At 40.3% G+C, this 19039-nt stretch overlaps 1 protein-coding gene and 1 pseudogene across 15 annotated transcripts in view; one reads left to right on the forward strand and one right to left on the reverse strand.

Moving 5' to 3' along the window:
- RABGEF1 (RAB guanine nucleotide exchange factor 1) overlaps window positions 1-19039 on the forward strand; it is a 78833-nt gene that overhangs the window by 39195 nt on the left and 20599 nt on the right. For 6 of the 15 annotated variants that reach the window (XM_055292989.2, XM_063646380.1, XM_055292993.2 and 3 more), the window contains one exon: window positions 7135-7301. The exons of 3 other annotated variants lie outside the window; for them this stretch is intronic. In XM_055292989.2, coding sequence (XP_055148964.1) covers window positions 7135-7301 — 167 coding nt within the window. Of the gene's footprint in view, window positions 1-7131; window positions 7302-19039 lie in introns of all 15 variants that reach the window. 6 more of the 15 variants (XM_063646379.1, XM_055292988.2, XM_063646378.1 and 3 more) reach the window with 2 other exon arrangements.
- LOC129490933 (uncharacterized) lies at window positions 14111-14221 on the reverse strand (annotated as a pseudogene).

Genomic DNA, 19039 nt, shown 5'->3' on the forward strand with positions numbered 1-19039 from the left:
TTGAGACCAGTCTGGGCAACGTGGTGAAACCCTGTCTCTACAAAAAATAGAAAAATCATCCAGGCACAGTGGCATGTGCCTGTAGTTCCAGCTGACGCCAGGAGGCTGAGGCAGGAGAATCATTTGAATCCAGGAGGAGGAGGTTGCAGTGAGCCGAAATCGTGCCATTGCACTCCAGCCTGGGTGACAGAGCAAGACCCTGTCTAAAAAAAGGAAAGAAAAGAAAAAAGATTGATTACATGATTAATTTGAAGTTGTTTCTTGGTTGGCTGCCAGTTGTAGCAATTTTGTCTCTACTAAAAAGGGGGAAAACTGTACCTGCCAGAGATTAATTAAGAATGTATTGGGCTCATGATTTATTTATTAGGAGGTGGAATAGCCAGGTAGTTAGTAAGGTGACTTTAGAGTCATTCCTGGTTTGAGCCCTAGCTTTGTATTTACCAGCTTTGTGACCTTGGACAGACTAACCTCTCCAAATCCTGTCCACACTGAGGGACAGTAATACCTACCAGAGGCATGTGATGAGGATTCAATGAGTTAATGCATGTAAAGAGCTTAGCACAGTGCCTGACACACACAGTAGATCTCCAGTAAGTGTTAGCTGTTTTAAAATGCAAGTTATTCTTCTGATAGAATAATCTTGCAGGGAGCACAAGGGCATTTACTATTAAGAATACTCATTCCTATTTAGCTTAAGGTCTATTTCTTGATAATATGTAGTGAAATGATAAGTATTTATGATAACAGATGAAATAGTAAAACAAGTATAAAATTATCAGCTCCAATAGCCTCATTTTGCAGATGACAATATGAAAGTCCATAAAGGTTAACTAATTTACCCAAGGTTGCACAATGAGTTTGTGCATAAGAACTCATGTCTCCTAAATCCTGGGTCAATATTTTTCCATTATATTCCTTTATCCAATGTGTATACTTCAGAAGCCCAGGTTATTTAATATATATCATAAATAATATATATATATGAAATTAAGTTTCTGTTACTTAAGTACATAATTGTCATTTATATTTGCCAACTCTCCTTGGTGGTTTTAAAAACCTGTGTCCCAAAAGCCTCTGTACAGTGTGCATTATACTATGGAAAGAAAATTTACAATTTAGTGCAGAGTCTGTACTTTAAAAAGAAACAATTCTTGAGCTGGGTGCAATGGCTTCTACCTACCAATAATCCCAGCTACTTGGAAGACTAAGGTAGGAGGATTACATGAGCCCAGGAGTTAGTGGCTGCAGTGAGCTGTGATTGTGCCACTGCACTCCAGCCTAGGTAGCAGAGTGAGACACCAACATGAAAATAATTAATTAATTAATTAAAAAAGAATCCATTTGAATTTTGTTTTAAAAATATGTATGCAGAATGATTTTTACCTTTGTTCTTGTCTCCTCCCATCCCCCATCTTTTTGAATGATAGATTTGTACTTTAGATTGTTTGTTCTTTAGTTGCTTTTTGTCTGTAGGAAGCTTTGGGGATAAAGACCTTAAAGTATTTTAAAAATTCATGTTAGAAAAGAAGATTCCATTGTATCTTTGTTTCACAGACCACTTAATATAACTTAGCCAGGTAAATCTTGCATTTCACACTGATTACTTTGGTTTGGCCATTGTGTTTGGATAAGATTAGCCTAAGTGCAGTTTTAATGTATTGGGTGTAGACCAGAAACAGACTTTTTGGATTCTGTATTCTTGATCTTCTTTAGTCCATGATGCCCTTGCTGTTGGTATTTTACTTGCTTCTGTTATTAACATAAAGGAAAGTTTTTATGCCATACATAGCAGCTTGGTAGCAGACAAAATACAAATTACCTTCTAAGGAATTTGAAGAATATTTTCACATTCTTTTAGAGTTGGATACGCCTTCAGAGAAAGTAAATGGAATGTCTTGACTGTAAAGACTCAGTTAAAGTGTTTTAGTCTCCACAGTCAGGGTGAGTGATCTGTATAGAGGAAGTCATAGTGGTTGGCCAAGCTGAGATACTTGCTTATACATTCCAAAGTGCCCTTTTCTTTCAGAACTCCTATAATCTTGTCATCCCAAGTAGAATCTTGTGTACCTCTTTCACAAACGGATCTGAAGACGGTGATCCTCCAAAGCATATCTTTTCATTTTTAGAGTTAAAATACCAGTACACCCAGACCTTAGAATGTAAACCTATTATTCATTAAAGTGAATCAGGGCTTCTTGGAGAAATGACTGATTCTGGGGCTGGAGTAGGGAAAAAAGGGCCCCTTCAATATTTTGGGGACATTTCAGAAGATCCAGAAGCCAGCTTGGAGGGGTTTCCACTGGCCAAGTCTGGGATAATTTGAATGTCACAATAAATAAGGACAATAAGGCCGGGCATGGTGGCTCAGGCCTCTAATCCCAGCACTTTGGGAGGCCGAGGCAGGCAGATCACCTAAGGTCGGGAGTTCGAGACCAGCCTGACCAACATGGCTCAACCCCGTCTCTACTAAGAACACCAAATTAGTCAGGTGTGCAAGTGTGTGCCTGTAGTCCCAGCTACTTGGGAGTCGGAGTCAGGAGAATCGCTTGAACCCGGGGAGTGGAGGTTGCAGTGAGCTGAGATGGTGCCACTCCAGCCTGGGCAACAAAGCGAGACTCCGTCTTAAAAAATAAATAAAATAAAATGAAGAAATCTATAAATAAGGACAATAAATGAAGTATAACTGATGGAACAAAAATCATAATCCGTGTGTTAATTTAGTAAAATAGAGAAATACGGCTGGCACAGGGGCTCACGCCTGTAATCCCAGCACTTTGGGAGGCCCAGGCAGGTGGATCACCTAAGGTCGGGAGTTCGAGACCAGACTGGCCAACATGGTGAAACCCTGTCTCTACTAAAAATACAAAAATTAGCTGGGAGTGGTGGCACGTGCCTGCAATCCCAGCTACTTGGGAGGCTGAGGCAGGAGAATTGTTTGAACCCGGGAGGTAGAGATTGCAGTGAGCCAAGATCGCGCCATTGCACTCCAGCCTGGGCAACAATGTGAGACCCCCATCTTTAAAAAAAATAATAAATTAAAAAATTAGCTGGGCTAGTTCCTGTAGCCCCAACTACTTGGGAGGCTGAGATGGGAGGATCATTTGTGCCTAGGAGGTTGAGGCTGCAGTGTGCTGTGATCATGCAACCGTACTCCAGCCTGGGTGACAGAGCGAGACCCCGATTCAAAAAAAAAAAAAAAAACCAAAAACACAAGTGACTTTAAGTTGAAGAGGAAGCACTTGCCGTTTGAGCCCTAGCCAAAACTATGAACTGTAACGTGGATGAGGTTGTTCTTTTCCATATTTCCTACTTCTTCACTTCTTTCATCTTACACACGGAATCCCTATTGGCTGTTCAAACATAACTTGCCACCTCCCTGCGTACCGAGCACCTGAGCTGTCTCTCTTTCCCCTCTCTAATCCAAATTTCTGGCCTCTTAGTAGGGAATGATTTTTAGGAAGCTTAGAGAAAAACAACCAAGTGTTGATTTTAGTAACTTGTATGATCATAACTAGCTAATAGAGTTAATCCTCATTTACATTTTAAGAGGGGATTTTTTTTTTTTTTAAGCAAAAGTGTCTCTTTGGAAAAGTATGTGTGGGAGGGAGGCATGTTGTAAGCAAAGCAATAAAGGAAATGAGTAGGGTTTTCCTGTCTTTTAACTGGTGTACAGACCCCAAAGTCAGAGGAATTGGTATTCTTCTGAAGAGTCTTCAGTCCTCTCTTTGGCTTACTGAGGTAGTTGTACTACCTCATAGTCAGTTGTTACACAGTCAACAGCTCAGGCTTTGGATTTAAGTGCACAGACCTGGGTTCAAATTCCATTCTTTACTATGTAAGTGACTGCAGCGTTATTCAAGTTACTTAACATATTCAAACCTCAGCTTCTTCATTTGTAAATATCATAAGTGTACAACCTGATAGACTTGTGAGGATTATACAAAATAGCATTGTAAAAGTACTTAGTGCATAATAGGCATTATCTATATGTAAGTTACTACGATTATTATTTTGTCAGATAGAATATGTATTATGTTTTTATTGGGTTGAGTGTTCTATCAGAGTCAGATAGGTCAAGTTGGTTGATAGCACTGTTCAAGTCTTTACTGACTTTTTAAAAATCACCTCTCTGTCAATTACTAAGGAATATTGAAATCTCCAAATACTGTGATTTGTTTCTTCTTTCAGTTTTGTCAGATTTTGTTTTATGTGTTTTGAAGCAGTGTTATTAGTATATACATATTTAGGATTGTTGTGACTTTTTGAAGAATTAACCCCTTTTTCATGATGAGATGCCCCTTTTTGTTCTTGGTAATATGGTCCATGTTCTTAAGTTTACTTTGTCTAACATTGTTATAACCACTTAAGCTCTTTTTCATTGTTTCAGAGTATCCTTTTCCTTTCATTAGTATTTAACATATTTGTATCTTTATATTTAAAGTTAATTTCTTACAGACAGCATGAAGTGGGGTCTTGTTTTTTAATCTAATCTGATAATCTCTGACATTTAATCAGACTGTTTATAGCACTTATATTTAATGTGATTTTTGATAAGGGAAGGTTTACCCCTGCCATCTTGCTCTTTGTATTTATCCCAACTTGTCTTAGTTCCTTTTCTCTTCTTTTCTTGACTTCTTTATGACCACACCTTTATCTCCACTATCAGCTTGTTAGCTATACCTCTTCTGTTTTGTTTTTGTTACTGGTTGTTCTGGGGTTTACAGAATACATCTTTAACTTACCTACCTTCAAGTAGTATTTTACCACTTTATAGAAAAAAGAAAAATAATTTAAAACAATAGTATTATACCACTTTACATAAAATAATCTTAGACGGGAATTTTTAAATGTAATTTATTATTTATTTATTTTTATTATACTTTAAGTACTGGGTTGTATGTGCAGAATGCAGTTTTGTTACATAGGTATATATGTGCCCTGGTGGTTTGCTGCACCCATCAACTCATCACCTACGTTAGGTATTTCTCCTAATTAGGTTATCCCTCCCCTTGTCCCCCACCACCCAACAGGCCCCGGTGTGTGATGTTCCCCTCCCTAAACAGGATTCTTACGTTTCTTCCTCCCGTCCTTTGTGCTGTGGTTCTACACGCTACTTGGTGGTTCTTCTCTCATCTTGGGTAGTTTCCTCATATGCATGTGCAGTAGTCAGCCACACTCAAGGGAACCCCGTGCAGATACCTGGAGCTTTTTCTGTGTAGCCCTGTCCCCTCCGTAGCGTTTGCGTGGTATTTTGCCATGCAAATTCTGGTCACATTGGCCTCCCTGAACTCCAAATGCTATCTGCTCAATTCAGCAAGTCAGCTGGGCTCTGTTTGAGTGGTCTCTCTCTGTGCCAAGACTTTAAAACTCTCCCAGCAGTGAGCTGGGACACTCTAGGACAGACTGTGTTTGTTTCCCTTCTTTCAGGAGTTAATCTGCTGTTTGTCTGTCATCCAATGTCTGAAAACCTTTTGTTCATATATTTGTCTGACCTTCCAATTGTTAAGATAGTAGGGTAAGCCTGATGCCATCAGAGTATTCCATCATGACTAGAAGCAGAATTATCAGAGAAGGATTCACTTTCAAACACTTAAGAATTTTTTTCTAATCATACCGATGTCAACACAATCTTTGGTTTTCCATTGAGATAAAAAAATTTTAGAAAAGATGTTGCATTTTTTGTTTTGAATTAGATTGTACCTGATTTATTTGTGTACTTAAAAAATAGTGTATCCAAATGGCTCTAACATAACAGGTATGGTCAGAAGTTTCCTTTCTAGTTTATCTCTTGCCCATCTAGTTCCTAAGCACCACTGCTTTGTTTCTCCCACATTCAGACAGCTTTTGTTACTAGTTTCTTGTATATCCTTTTGTGCTTTTATTCTGAGTTATAAACACATATATTCTTATCCCACTACCCCCTATTTTACGTAAAACATAGCACAGTGTACATACCTTTTTTTTTTTTTGAAGAGACAAGGTCTCATTCTGTCGCCCAGGCTGGAGTGCAGTGGCAGTGTTAACCTACTGGGCTCAAGCAATCCTCCTGCTTTAGCCCCCCCCAAATAGCTGGCACTATAGGTATGCACTACCATGCCTGGCTAATGTTCTTACTTTTTATAGAGAGAGCAGCTACTCGGAGACTTGAGTAGCTCAGTAGGAGAATCGCTTGAACCTGGGAGGTGGAGGTTGCAGTGAGCTGAGATCACTGGAGTGCCACTGCACTCCAGCCTGGGCGACAGAGAAAGACTTCGTCTCAAAAAAATAAATAAAACATACTTTTTAAAAAATTATTTTTCTTTTTGGAAATCATTGGGATATGGGGAACTTAAATTCCTTATAAACATTAGAGAGCATAGTTCAAAATCAGGAGGCTTAGAATGTGGTCAAAGACCAAGTGGTAGTTCATACTTTCTGAAAGCACTTCCTGTTACAACATCCTTATCTCTCTTGTGTAAATGTCCCATTTTCCTTTCATTGTGTTTATTCGAAGAGGGGAAAGAATTGTCTGCCCAGCTGGTGGGATAGTGTAGTGCATGTTTCCCTTGTCTCTTCATTGTATGCTTTGTCGTGTTCATCATGCTGTTAATACTTTGGATGCGTTCTTTCACTTTGATCAGTATAACCCACCAACGAAATGGTGGGTAAATAATTGTGAGTCTCCACATAAACACATTAACCTTTGCCTTTTTGTCAAGTAAAATGGGATTTGGAAAGGTTGTCTAACATTTATAAGTCATCTAACATTTCAGTGCTTCTTCTGATTGTTATTCTATTTGTTGACTAGTTTTATAAACTCCAGCAGTCTTTGAGAAGCCTAGTGGTGCCAGTGTTCATGATTGAATATACAGATCAAAGCATGATAGATTTTGGCAAAGAAAATACTAATAGAACAACTTTTATTTCAGTAGGAATATCTTTTAGATAATGTAGTTTTGTCTACTCATACTTCCTACTTGTAAAACAGGTTTAGTTTACTTTAAGGAAAGTTGTCCAACCATTCAAACATAAAATGATTTAAATTCAAGTTTAACTTTGATGAAACATAATTTAAATAACCTTAGGTAAGATAAAGTAATTCCATGCATGGATCTTTTATGTCATGAAACTTACTATGTTTAATTTTCCCAGCAGAAATTCAGGAAGCAAAAGCTCCCAGTCCTTCCATAAACCGGCAAACCAGCATTGAAACGGATAGAGTGTCTAAGGAGTTCATAGAATTTCTCAAGACCTTCCACAAGACAGGCCAAGAAATCTATAAACAGACCAAGCTGTTTTTGGAAGGAATGCATTACAAAAGGGTAGGTTGAGAATAACCACATAGAAACATAGAGTTTTGGTTTGAGGAAAGGTCTTAGAGAAAATATAGTGCAACCTTGTCATTTTATGCCTGAGAAAATCCAGACCAAGAGATGTTAAAAGGCCGGGCGCGGTGGCTCACGCTTGTAATCCCAGCACTTTGGGAGGCCGAGGCAGGCGGATCACGAGGTCAGGAGATCGAGACCACGGTGAAACCCCGTCTCTACTAAAAATACAAAAAATTAGCTGGGCGTGGTGGCGGGCGCCTGTAGTCCCAGCTACTCGGAGAGGCTGAGGCAGGAGAATGGCGTGAATCCGGGAGGCGGAGCTTGCAGTGAGCCGAGATCGCGCCACTGCACTCCAGCCTGGGTGACAGAGCGAGACTCCGTCTCAAAAAAAAAAAAAAAAAAAAAAAAAAGAGATGTTAAATTACTTACCTAAGAAAAGCCTTTGAATCAAGCTAAAACCCAACTCTCAGGCTAGTACTTTTCCACTGCAACTCAGTGGTGTTTGGATCATCTTTGTGTGGAAATTCTGACCTTGAAGCCACTTGAATTATGTGCTTTATTAACAGGCCTTTTTGACTTGTGACCTTGTAAATAGTATAAGCCGCCATAGTAGACCTTTAACTCTGTGCAACCATTGTTAGGCCAGTGGCAGTAATTTTAAGGGTGGTGGTGGTTGTTGAATTCTGTTTTGTTTTTTGTATTTTGATTTAGAATTTTTCTCATTCAGTTAGAGAAAGGGCAGATAGAATTTAAACATTGAAAGGGACTTTAGCAACTCTCAAGTTTTAGTCCCTTTATTTTATAGATGAGGAAGTTGACAGCCAAAGAGGGTAAGTGACCTGTCCAGGTTACACAGCTAGATTTTGCCAATGTCAGCTAAAACTTGTGATTTCCACACCTGTTTCTTTTACCCATAATTTCAGTGGCAGTAATTCATAAGACTACCTATAAAGGAATTCATTTTGTAAATAGGGATTAATTCTGTTGTAACATTCTATAACCATTAAACTCAGAATTAGCTCCAAAAGTTCCTTCTATGAAGTAAGGAAATCTTAGAAAGAAAAAGGAAATTAGAAAAGCAGCAGGGTGTTTAACTGTTTAGCTATATTCTAGCTGGGGTCAGCAATCACTAGGCTAATAGGCAGTAGATTTGTGTCAAAACAATTTTTAGATATTGAATTCAGTTTGTAAAGGAGAAAAGCTTGCTTTCTCACCCTTCAGAAATGTAATTAGACTGTGTAAGTAAGTAGCTGTCTTTCTCTAGGTATTTTTTCTCTGTAGAGTAAAACATTTAGAGTTAAAACAAGTGAGCTGTTATTGATTTTTTTTTTGTTTTAAAGTTAGGAAACATGATAGATATCCTTAATATGGAACAATTCAGAGTTCATGTGACACCATCTTTCATTTTTATCAGAACTAAAAACTGAGGTTTTGTATTTATTTTTTTCTTGAGCCCACATGAAATGTTCACAGGATAGCTATATTAAATTAGTGTATGTATACTGTAGTACGTATAGCATGTATGCTGTATAATATGTTTTAGAAAATTGCTCAACTCAGATTTGATATTTTTCTTTTTCTCAGAAGTGTGATGTGTTCTTATTCTGTAATAATTTAGTAGACTTCTAAATGAGTATACTAAAGTAAAGAGGTAATTAACTGGTACAAATATCACCACGCCTATTTGTAAGGCATCACTAGTTTATATCAGAGACCTGCATATGGCCTCAGATTCCTGATGTTTTAAGAGCCACTAAGCCACCTATTTTCCATTTCTACACTATGTGTTTCATGGTTGGGTGGCCAAGTACTATGGATGTATCTCAGGTATCTTTAGTGTGAAGTCTGCACATACGGTATATGAAAGAGATGTTTTTTAAACTGAATGTCCCTAGAGAAGCCCGTTTGGCCTTCGGCTGCAAGTTAATATCCTTTCAAATAAATAAATAAACACTCTTTACACCTGAACTAACCTAACTAGCTTCAGATCACTAATCATATAAATTTCTTGGGGCAGTTCCTCTGAAGTTATGAAGAATGTGGTAGTATAAAGTAGCCTTTGTGGCCAGGTGCGGTGGCTCACACCTGTAATCCCAACACTTTGGGAGGCCGAGGCAGGCGGATCACAAGGTCAGGAGATCGAGACCATCCTGGCTAACACAGTGAAACCTTGTCTCTACTAAAAATACAAAAAATTAGCTGGGCGTGGTGACAGGTGCCTGTAGTCCCAGCTACTTGGGAGGCTGAGGCAGGAGAATGGCGGGAATCTGGGAGGCGGAGCTTGCAGTGAGCGGAGATTGCGCCACTGCACTCCAGCCTGGATGACAGAGCGAGACTCCATCCGAAAAAAAAAAAAAGTCTTTGTACTCAGTTTATCAAAACTGCTCAAAACCTTTAAATTAATGTTACTGCCACCAACTAAACTTTCTAGATGGTATCCTAAGGGCCTATGCAATATGAAAATTCATTCTTACCTGTTTAAAAACTGCCCAGTCAGCCTTGCCATAAATGGATAATTGTTCCTACTGCATCCCACAGTATTATTCTTTCTAAAATTTCTGAGATCCAGAAGAGTGACCTGCTCTTGCCCGCATCTTTCCCACATCATTTCTGTTTTCTCGAAGCCCTGTATATGCCGGTGGTGAGCAGCCTTTTCAGTATATGGGTCAAGTCTAGAAAATTAAATCTTTTCTGAACTGCATTAAAAATTTTAAGCCATTTTATCTTTATCAAGAAACACATTGTCTACACTTATATGTTTTTTGTTTTTAGAATTTAAATTTCAGCACCTACGTAATTTTCATACCCACTGCAGTATTGCAGTATAATGCTTTACTATGCAACACATTTCTCTTTCTTTCCTTTCCTTTTCTTTCTTTTTTTGAAGCAGTGTGTTGCCCTATCTCCTAGACTGGAACACAATAGTGCAGTCACTGCTCACTGCAGACTTGACCTCCCAGACTCAAGTGATCCTCCTGCCTTAGTCTCCTGAGCAGCTGGGACTAGTGGCACACACCACCATGTCTGGCTGAGTTTTTTATTTTTTGTAGAGATAGGGTTTTCCTATGTTGCCCAGGCTGGTCTTGAATTCCTGACCTCAGGTGATCCTCCCAACTTGGCCTCCCAAAGAGCTGGGATTACAGGTGTGAGCCACTGCGCCCAGTCCTATTCAGCAAATATTGTTGTTTGCTAATACTTTTCTGAAGCTTGTTTATTTTGCTCTTTTTTCTTTCTTGCTAGTCTTACTAGCTACTTAATGTTAAAACATGTATACTCTTATAGTACCTCTATACATTCTTTAAAAGGATATTTCCATTGCAAATGAGACGGGCAGCCATGCCATTAACACAAAATCCTTTTATGTTGAAAATACAGTTGTCATCAGCTACTTTCCTGTTCTTGCAAATCATCATAGCAAGAATTTAAATTGCTGAGCCAAATTAATAAAGCTTAATTTTTAAAACCTAATCTGTACAACATAACTTGAATTATTATTATTTCTTTTTGAGATAGGAGTCTTGCTCTGTTGGCCAGGCTGGAGTGCAGTGGTGTGATCTCCCCTCACTGCAACCTTTACCTTCCAGGTTCCAGTGATAGGCCTCCCTCAGCCTCCCGAGTAGCTGGGATTACATGCATGTACCACCATGCCCAGATAATTTTTACTTTTTTTTTTTTTTTTTTTTTTTGTAGAGGCAGGATTTCACTGTGTTGGCCAAGCTAGTCTTGAACTCCTGACCTCAAGTGGTCTGCCCACCTTGGCCTCCCAAAATCCTGGGGTTACAGAAGTGAGCCACCATGCCTGGCCTGATTTTTTTTTTTTTTTTTTTTTAAGATAGAGTCTTGCTCTGTTGCCCAGGCTGTAGTGCAGTGGCGTGATTGCGGCCCACCGCGACCTCTGCCTCCCAGGTTCAAGCAATTTTTATGCCCCAGCCTCTCCTGAATAGCTGGGGTTACAGGTGTGCGCCACCACTCTGAGCTAATTTTTGGTATGTTTAGTAGAGATGGGGTGTTACTCTGTTGGCCAGGCTGGTCATGAACTCCTAGCCTCACGTGATCCGCCCACCTTGGCCTCCCAATGTGCTGGGATTACAGGATTGAGCCACAATGCCTGGCCTAACTTGAATTTAAGAATCTCACCTTAACCAAGCTTCACAAGGTCTGAGAGTGATTATGGATTCAGGAGTATATATAGTGACTTATGAAGAGGTATACATTCTCTTTGTCATCTGGACAGAGCTTCATGTGGTGAGGGCAATTTTAAAGCACTATATAGACCCAATCAAGTGTTAACCTTTCCCATAATAACTAGAAAACCATATTACCTAACTGAATGAGATCTGTGGCTTTGTAAATAACTTTTTTCTGTAAATTATTTATATGAAAATGCTCACTTTAAGACACATGTTTAGACTGCAATTAAATAAAAGTAAATAAAACTTCTGGAAAAATTCTTTTGCTGCTCAAACTATTTAAATCCTGCCCTTGCTAAGTGTTAAGAAATCCCTCAGATACATTTTTTCCCTATTCTGAAAGTGTAGCTTGTCCTGCTTTTAAAGGGGGCAGGCTCTACTTCCTCAAAGTACCTACCCTTTAATTTGTTGGATATTGCATTAATGCTTTTTAATAAACTTGGGGCCGGGCGCGGTTGCTCACACCTGTAATCCCAGCACTTTGGGAGGCTGAGGTGGGTAGATCATGAGGTCAGGATTTCGAGACCAGCCTGGCCAATATGGTGGAACTCTGTCTCTACTAAAAATACAAAAATTAGCTGGGCATGGTGGCGCTCGCCTGTAGTCCCAGCTACTTGGGAGGCTGAGGCAGGAGAATCACTTGAACCTGAAAGGTGGGGTTGCAGTGAGCTGAGATCATGCCACTGCACTCCAGCCTGGGCAACAGCGCAAGACTCCATCTCAAAAAAAAACATAAAACAAAAAAGCCCTCATTTTTTGGGTTTCTCAATTCAGTTATTTTTATTTTTTTAATTTGTATTAATCCCCTTAATACTCCATTCATGGCAATCAATTCAGTTTCTAAAAGACTTCTTAATAGTCATTCTAATAAGCTCTTCTTTCTAAGGAAGCAGTTAAGCACAACATAACACCTTTTGCTTGTTTCATTGTTATTTTTCTAGCCAGTCCTTCTATAAAAATCTGATACTGAGCTGGGCACGGTGGCTCATGTCTGTAATCCTAGCACTTTGGGAGGCCAAGGCGGGTGGATCGCCTGGCCAACATAGTGAAACCCCGTCTCTACTAAAAATACAAAAAATTAGCTGAGTGTGGTGGCGGGTGCCTGTAATCCCAGCTACTAGGGAGGCTGAGGCAGGAGAATCACTTGAACCTGGGAGGCCAAGATTGCAGTTAGCCAAGGTCGCGCCATTGTACTCCAGCCTGGGCAACAGGAGCAAAAAAACTGTGTCTCAAAAAAAAAAAATAATGATCTGATACTGATTATATTATATGGACTTAAAGCTTTGTCCTGAATGAGGGCAAAAGAATATACAGTTTAAGACATGGCTATATCTTCATTCCCATGTTCTTTCCCAGAATAAGTAGAAAGATAAGTGTCCTCCTATACCTTAAAATGACTCTACTGTTGTAAACTATATATTTAATCAAGGAGTAGTTTGCCCTGCCAGGTAATTACGGTCAGAAGAACAGAAGTACGTACCCAAAACAAAGAACCTTTAACTAGCAAATAGGCTTTAATTATTGTGAGAACTTCAGCAGGGGTAGCAACCCAGGACCTAATTTTAAAACTAGAAGCACTGAGGATGAAAAGTGAGGCAGTGGAAATAGCTCTGAGCTCTCAGCATCTATAAGTCATAAGGAAAAAAAGTAGATAAGATGTATTTGAGGCTGGGCACGGTGGCTCACGCCTGTAATCCCAGCACTTTGGGAGGCTGAGATGGGCGGATCACAAGGTCAGAAGATCGAGACCATCCTGGCTAACACGGTGAAACCCCGTTCTCTACTAAAAAATACAAAAAATTAGCCAGGCGCGGTGGCAGGCACCTGTAGTCCCAGCTGCTTGGGAGGCTGAGGCAGGAGAATGGCATGAACCTGGGAGGCGGAGCTTGCAGTGAGCCTAGATTGTGCCACTGCACTCCAGCCTGGGCATCAGAGCGAGACTCCATCTCAAAAAAAAAAAAAAAAAAAAAGATGTATTTGATAATTACGTTGAATGAATAAAAATAATTAAAAATGTTTCATAGAAGCACATAGTGATAGGCGAGGGGAAACTTAAATCATCATGCTGGGGCACCCGTGGTGGCTCCATGCGTGAGGCTGGTGCCATGCAGTCTCCCGGTGTTGGCATTGTCTCCCAGCCTTCTCAGTTCTGCACACAGCTACAAAACAAAAGAACAGTTGCCAGCACTTGGAAGAGGACTTGGATCCAAACCAAATGGAGGACAGATACTCCCTCTACGGACAAGATACTCATGGAAGAAGTCAAGTTAGAAGAGCAGCAGAAGGAGGCTGTGGAAGAAGATAAGCAAGCATTGGGAGATACTGAGGACTTGCAGCAGAGCAGCCAAAAATTGGTGGAGGAGGCAAATATGTATAGCATTCAGGGCTTCTGCAAGGACTCGTTAGAGGTTGCAGATGTTTTGGAGAAGGCAACACAGTGTGTTCCAAAAGAAGGACTTAAAGACAGTAACCTCGCCTGAAGAACCTCTATGAAACTCTCACAATGAGTGAAGTCCAGCTTCAGGAAGTGTTCAGCAAGCACTGCCAAGCTGAACCCCGTCAGAGCCAAGTTCCACCCTTATGCACGTGAGGTCTTTTTTTCGTCTTTCTTCACATCCGACAGGCAATGTGCCAGTGCTGTAACAAGGTTTGAAGGAGGCATATCTCACACATGAAAACCCAGTGTGAAAACCCAGCCATCACACTTATGAACCACAGGAAGATCTAGCGTGAAGTCTTGTTCCACATGCTGGTTTAGGGGAAAGAGCTGAGCCCAGTGGTTCTAGTTACAAAAGAGGTTCAAGCATGGGCACCCCCTTATCTCTGCCCTTGTTGATGTGGTGAAGGAAGCTTAGCTGCCTCTTACAAGATTTTTTTTTCTTTAAATCTCTTGCCATAATTCATGAAAAGCTGTTTCATGTTTTTTCATCTATGAATACTTTTGACTTTCCCTAAGGCTGTTGGAAAGCAGAAGTAACCAGTAGGTAAACAGAAAAGTAAGCTGATCTCACAGTTACATTAATGAACTCCTATTCAGGAGTGTGTTCTCTGATTTTTAGTACCACATGTTTAATAATTCTACTTACTTAGTAAAAAAGGCAAATAAGACACTACAGGTCCTCTAGAGTTCATGAGTCATGCTGTATCTGCTCAGACTTTAGTGACATCAAAGTATTTTAAATGAACAAAATGTCTTTGGGAATTCTGCTTTTTGGCAATCTGGACACTTCTGTCTGCACTGTGTGTCTCTTGTGCAACTTGTAGCATCGGAGTTACTGGATTTCTTAGTCCACTACGCATTTCATTCAATAAAGGGAAAGCAAGTGTTGAAACATTTCTTACGCTAAAAATAATTTTATGATGACCTTTATGAAGAATATATGTGTTCCTTAGACACTGTCTACCTGCTAAAAATGATGGATTTCTGGCTTTTTTGTTTCTTTGTTTTTGGAGATGCAAAATGAGCATATGTACCTTAACGGTTCCCACCACCTTTATTTTGCCAGTAATTGAATTTGACACAATCAGTTAGTTTTGCCCTGTTTTCCTCATCTAAATGTGGAAATGTTTAAGTCTGTATTCTGCTAGTTACTAATGACCTCAAGATGTACTCCCTGGTGAGATGGACTTTCTCAGAATATGAGGACTGCATGCTTGGCACACTTTAAGTGTGTGTTTCATTTTTAAAGAGGATTAAAGCCTTCATATGGTTCTTTTCCTTTAAAAAATTATTGAAGGCAGCACAAATTGGTAATACAAAGAAATATGGACATCAAAGCTAAAACTTAAGTAGATTAAGCAGTTAACAGCAGTACAGACAAAACTTGATGAACTCAGAAAATAGATTGTGGCGATTCACATTGAAATGATGGAAGTTCTGGGTGAAATACACAGAAGACATAGGCAAGGAATATAGTCAAAGGTTTTCAAAACTGGAAGTGGAAACAAAGATCTCAGCCAGACTGTTAAGAAAGTGTATAGAGTGCCTCTCAGCATAATATTCAAAGATAGACACCCACTTGTCAATGTCTTAATCACAGAGTAAAAATTTATTTTAGAAAAATAAAATGACAACTTTACTCAGATGTTATAGAAAAGATGCTGGGCGCGGTGGCTCACACCTGTAATCCCAGCACTTTAGGAGGCCGAGGAGGATGGATCACAAGGTCAGGAGGTCAAGACCAGCCTGGCCAAGATGGTGAAACCCTGTCTGTACTAGAAATAAAAAAATAGCTGGGCGTGGTGGCATGTGCCTGTAGTCCCAGCTGCTCGGGAGGCTGAGGCAGGAGAATTGCTTGAACCCGGGAGGCGTAGGTTGCAGTGAACTGAGATCCCGTCACTGCAGTGCAGCCTGGCGACAGAGCGAGACTCCATCACAAAAAAAAAAAAAAAAGATTATAGAAAAGATGATCCCGTACAATGATTAGAGAGTACTTGAGGAAAAGGATTTACTCACTGCTCTACTATCTTTTTTTCTTCGAAAACTATGACAAAACTTTTGGAGTTTTGTAGAGCCTAAAAGAACTTACCAACACAAACCTGCTCTCACTTTGCCCCTTTGGCAAACACTGTGAGGGGTCTGAGAGTTACCTTATTTGCAGGCTAACAAATTAACCTGCCATGGTTTCACAGATACTGGCCAAAGACACGAGTCTCCTGGGTCAGAGACAAAGGCCAGTTTCTTACAGCAGTAGCAGTAGCCAGAGCATTTGCATTTGTGCTTATCCCCGAGTATCTGTTCCTATGGGATAATGCAGACAAGACCAGGGAAAGCCTGTGCATGCAGTGAGTTGTATTAGAGGAGAGGAACCTTGGACTTAGGGATCCTTATTAGACAGTAAGCAGTCTACCCTTTTCTCTTGAAGGAGGCACTATCTCTGTCTGCTAAAGCTGTTTTCTATACAGAAATCCTTGAAAAGATGTTGCAAAACAAAGGCAGTCATTGCCTTTGCTCACAGGTAGAAAGAGATTGTGGAGAATTGTCTTCAGCGTCTTACAAAGGGAGGAATGGTAATAAATGGCCACATTTATTCATTCAACCCATACTGAGCACTAACCATGTGCCTGGCCCTGTTCTAGGCATGAGGATATGGTGGCGAACAGTGCCCTCGTGGAGCTAACATTTTAGTTGGGGAAATGGACAATAAGGAGATCTGTTACATAGTGGTAAGTCCTACAAGAATGGAAAGCAGGATGAGAGACAGAGTGGCAGGGGAGTTCTTTTACATTATGAAAGCAATACTGTACTGGAGCATAAACTGCAGTAGCAATAGAAAAGGAGTTTTCTGCATTGTGTTGTAAAATTACTGGGGTTGTGCGGGGCTGAGGGGAGGAGAACATGATCCCTTGACACCAATAAGACAGGCCTCTCGGGTCTCTAAAAGGAGCTCAGAGAGTTTCTAGTTGGAAGCGAGCACTACAGGTTGAGTATCCCTTATCCAGAAGCCTTGGGACCCGAAGTGTTTCAGATTTTGGGGTTTTCCCATATTTTGGATTATTTACACATATATAAGATAATTTGGGACTGGGACCCAATTTCAAACACCAAATTCATTTGTTGTATATATACCTTACATACATAGCCTGAAGGTAATTTTATACCACATTTTAAGCAGTTTTGGGCATGTAACAGTTTTGGCTGCTTTTTGACTCCAGCCCATCATCACATGAGGCCAGGTGTGGAATTTCCCACTTGTGGTGTCATGTCGACACTGACAAATTTGGGATTTTTGAGCATTTCAGATTTTTTACTTTTGGGTTAGGAATGCTCAAACCTGTAATAATAATCACAAGAATGAATATAGTTTCTTCTAAGTTAAGTGCTAAAATTTGGTGCAAATGAAAGGTGTAAAACCATGTGTAAGCTGCCTAAAAAGATTGAATGGATAAGCTTTTGCAGAGAATACTTGAACTAGAAGGATAGATTTGGGCACTGCAGTGTGTACCTGCTGTCCCCCCTACCCAGGAGGAGGCTGAGGCAGGAGGATTGCTTGACCCTAGGAATGTGAGGCTGCAGTGAGCTACAATTACATCTGTCAATAGCTACTACACTCCATCCTGGGCAATGTAGTGAAATGCCATTTCTGAAAAAATAATAATAAATAAAACAACAAGTTAAATTATAGCAGCATAAAGGAAAATTCAGTTATCAGTTAAAATGTTAACCATAATGAAGTTAGACTTGAGAGTTTAATAGTTAAAAAAAAACTCATCTTGGCCAGTCGCGGTGGCTCATGCTTATAGTCTCAGCACTTTGGGAGGCCGAGGTGGGCGGATCACCTGAGGTCAGGAGTTTGAGACCGGCCTGGCCAACGTGGTGAAACCCTGTCTCTACCAAAAATACAAAAATAAGCTGGGCATGGTGGCGGGTGCCTGTAATCCCAGCTACTTGGGAGGCCAAGGCAGGAGAATTGCTTGAACCCAGGAGGTAGAGATTGCAGTGAACCAAGATCGCACCGTTGTGTGATGGGTGACAAGATGGGTGATCACACCTGGGTGACAAGAGTGAAACTCCATCTCAAGAAAAAAAAAAAATCTCATCTCACACTCCATAATGGTAGTCGTTTTGTTATCTAGACCCATTCTGCTTATTGAAAGGATTTGAGATTTACAAAATTAATTTAAAATAAGAGTGAGAGAACAGAGTCATAATTTGATGGTGCTTGGAGCTTATAAACATGTTGTTACAGACATGTTCTTCACATAGTTACTACTGTGATTACCTACATAGAAGTCCAGGCATAGGCTGGGTGCAGTGGCTCATGCCTATAATCCCTGCACTTTGGGAGGCTAAGGCAGGCAGATCACTTGAGGCCAGGAGTTTGAGACCAGCCTGTTCAACATGACAAAACCTTGTCTCTACAAAAATTAGCTGGTGCTATGGCACTCGCTTGTAATCCCAGTTACAAGGGAGGCTGAGGCCCATGAACCTGGGAAGCAGAGGTTGCAATGAGCTGAGATGGCACCTCTGCACACCAGCCTGGGCAACACAGCAAGACTCTTGTCTAAAAAGATTAAAAAAAACAAAAAACAAAAAGTCCAGGCTTAAAACTAAAACTAGTTCTCTGAAAAAATATCTCCAGCAGACCTTAAGTGTAGTCCATGGATGTATTTGTCTGGTGATCTAATTTAGTACAGAGATATAACTTGGAGAATGTATAATGTAAATATATTTCATCAATTCATAGATGAGGGCTAGATGGAAGTCTCCTTGGAGACCTGGAAATGGAGGTTTGGGGTGGTGGTAATGAAAACCCATGCATTTGACCTGTGGAGCATGCTCAGATCGAGGCTCATCCTGCTTTCACAGTCAACTGGGGGTTGGTAGGGTGGGTAGCTTCAGGATTTTTCTCATAGAGTAGTTCTGGATCTACTTGGGTTCACACCGCAGAACAGGAAGATGATAACCTTTCTGGTGAGCATTGCTAGGAAGATCTGGTCACCACCATCTCACCACAGGCGTTAGTATAAAATAAGCACACTTACTGCTGCTGCCACCTTACCTATCTAGAGAAGGAGACAGCTCCAGTAAGAAAAAGTGAG

The sequence above is a fragment of the Symphalangus syndactylus genome, chromosome 9 (genome assembly GCF_028878055.3).
Source record: "Symphalangus syndactylus isolate Jambi chromosome 9, NHGRI_mSymSyn1-v2.1_pri, whole genome shotgun sequence".
Classification (NCBI taxonomy): domain Eukaryota; kingdom Metazoa; phylum Chordata; class Mammalia; order Primates; family Hylobatidae; genus Symphalangus; species Symphalangus syndactylus.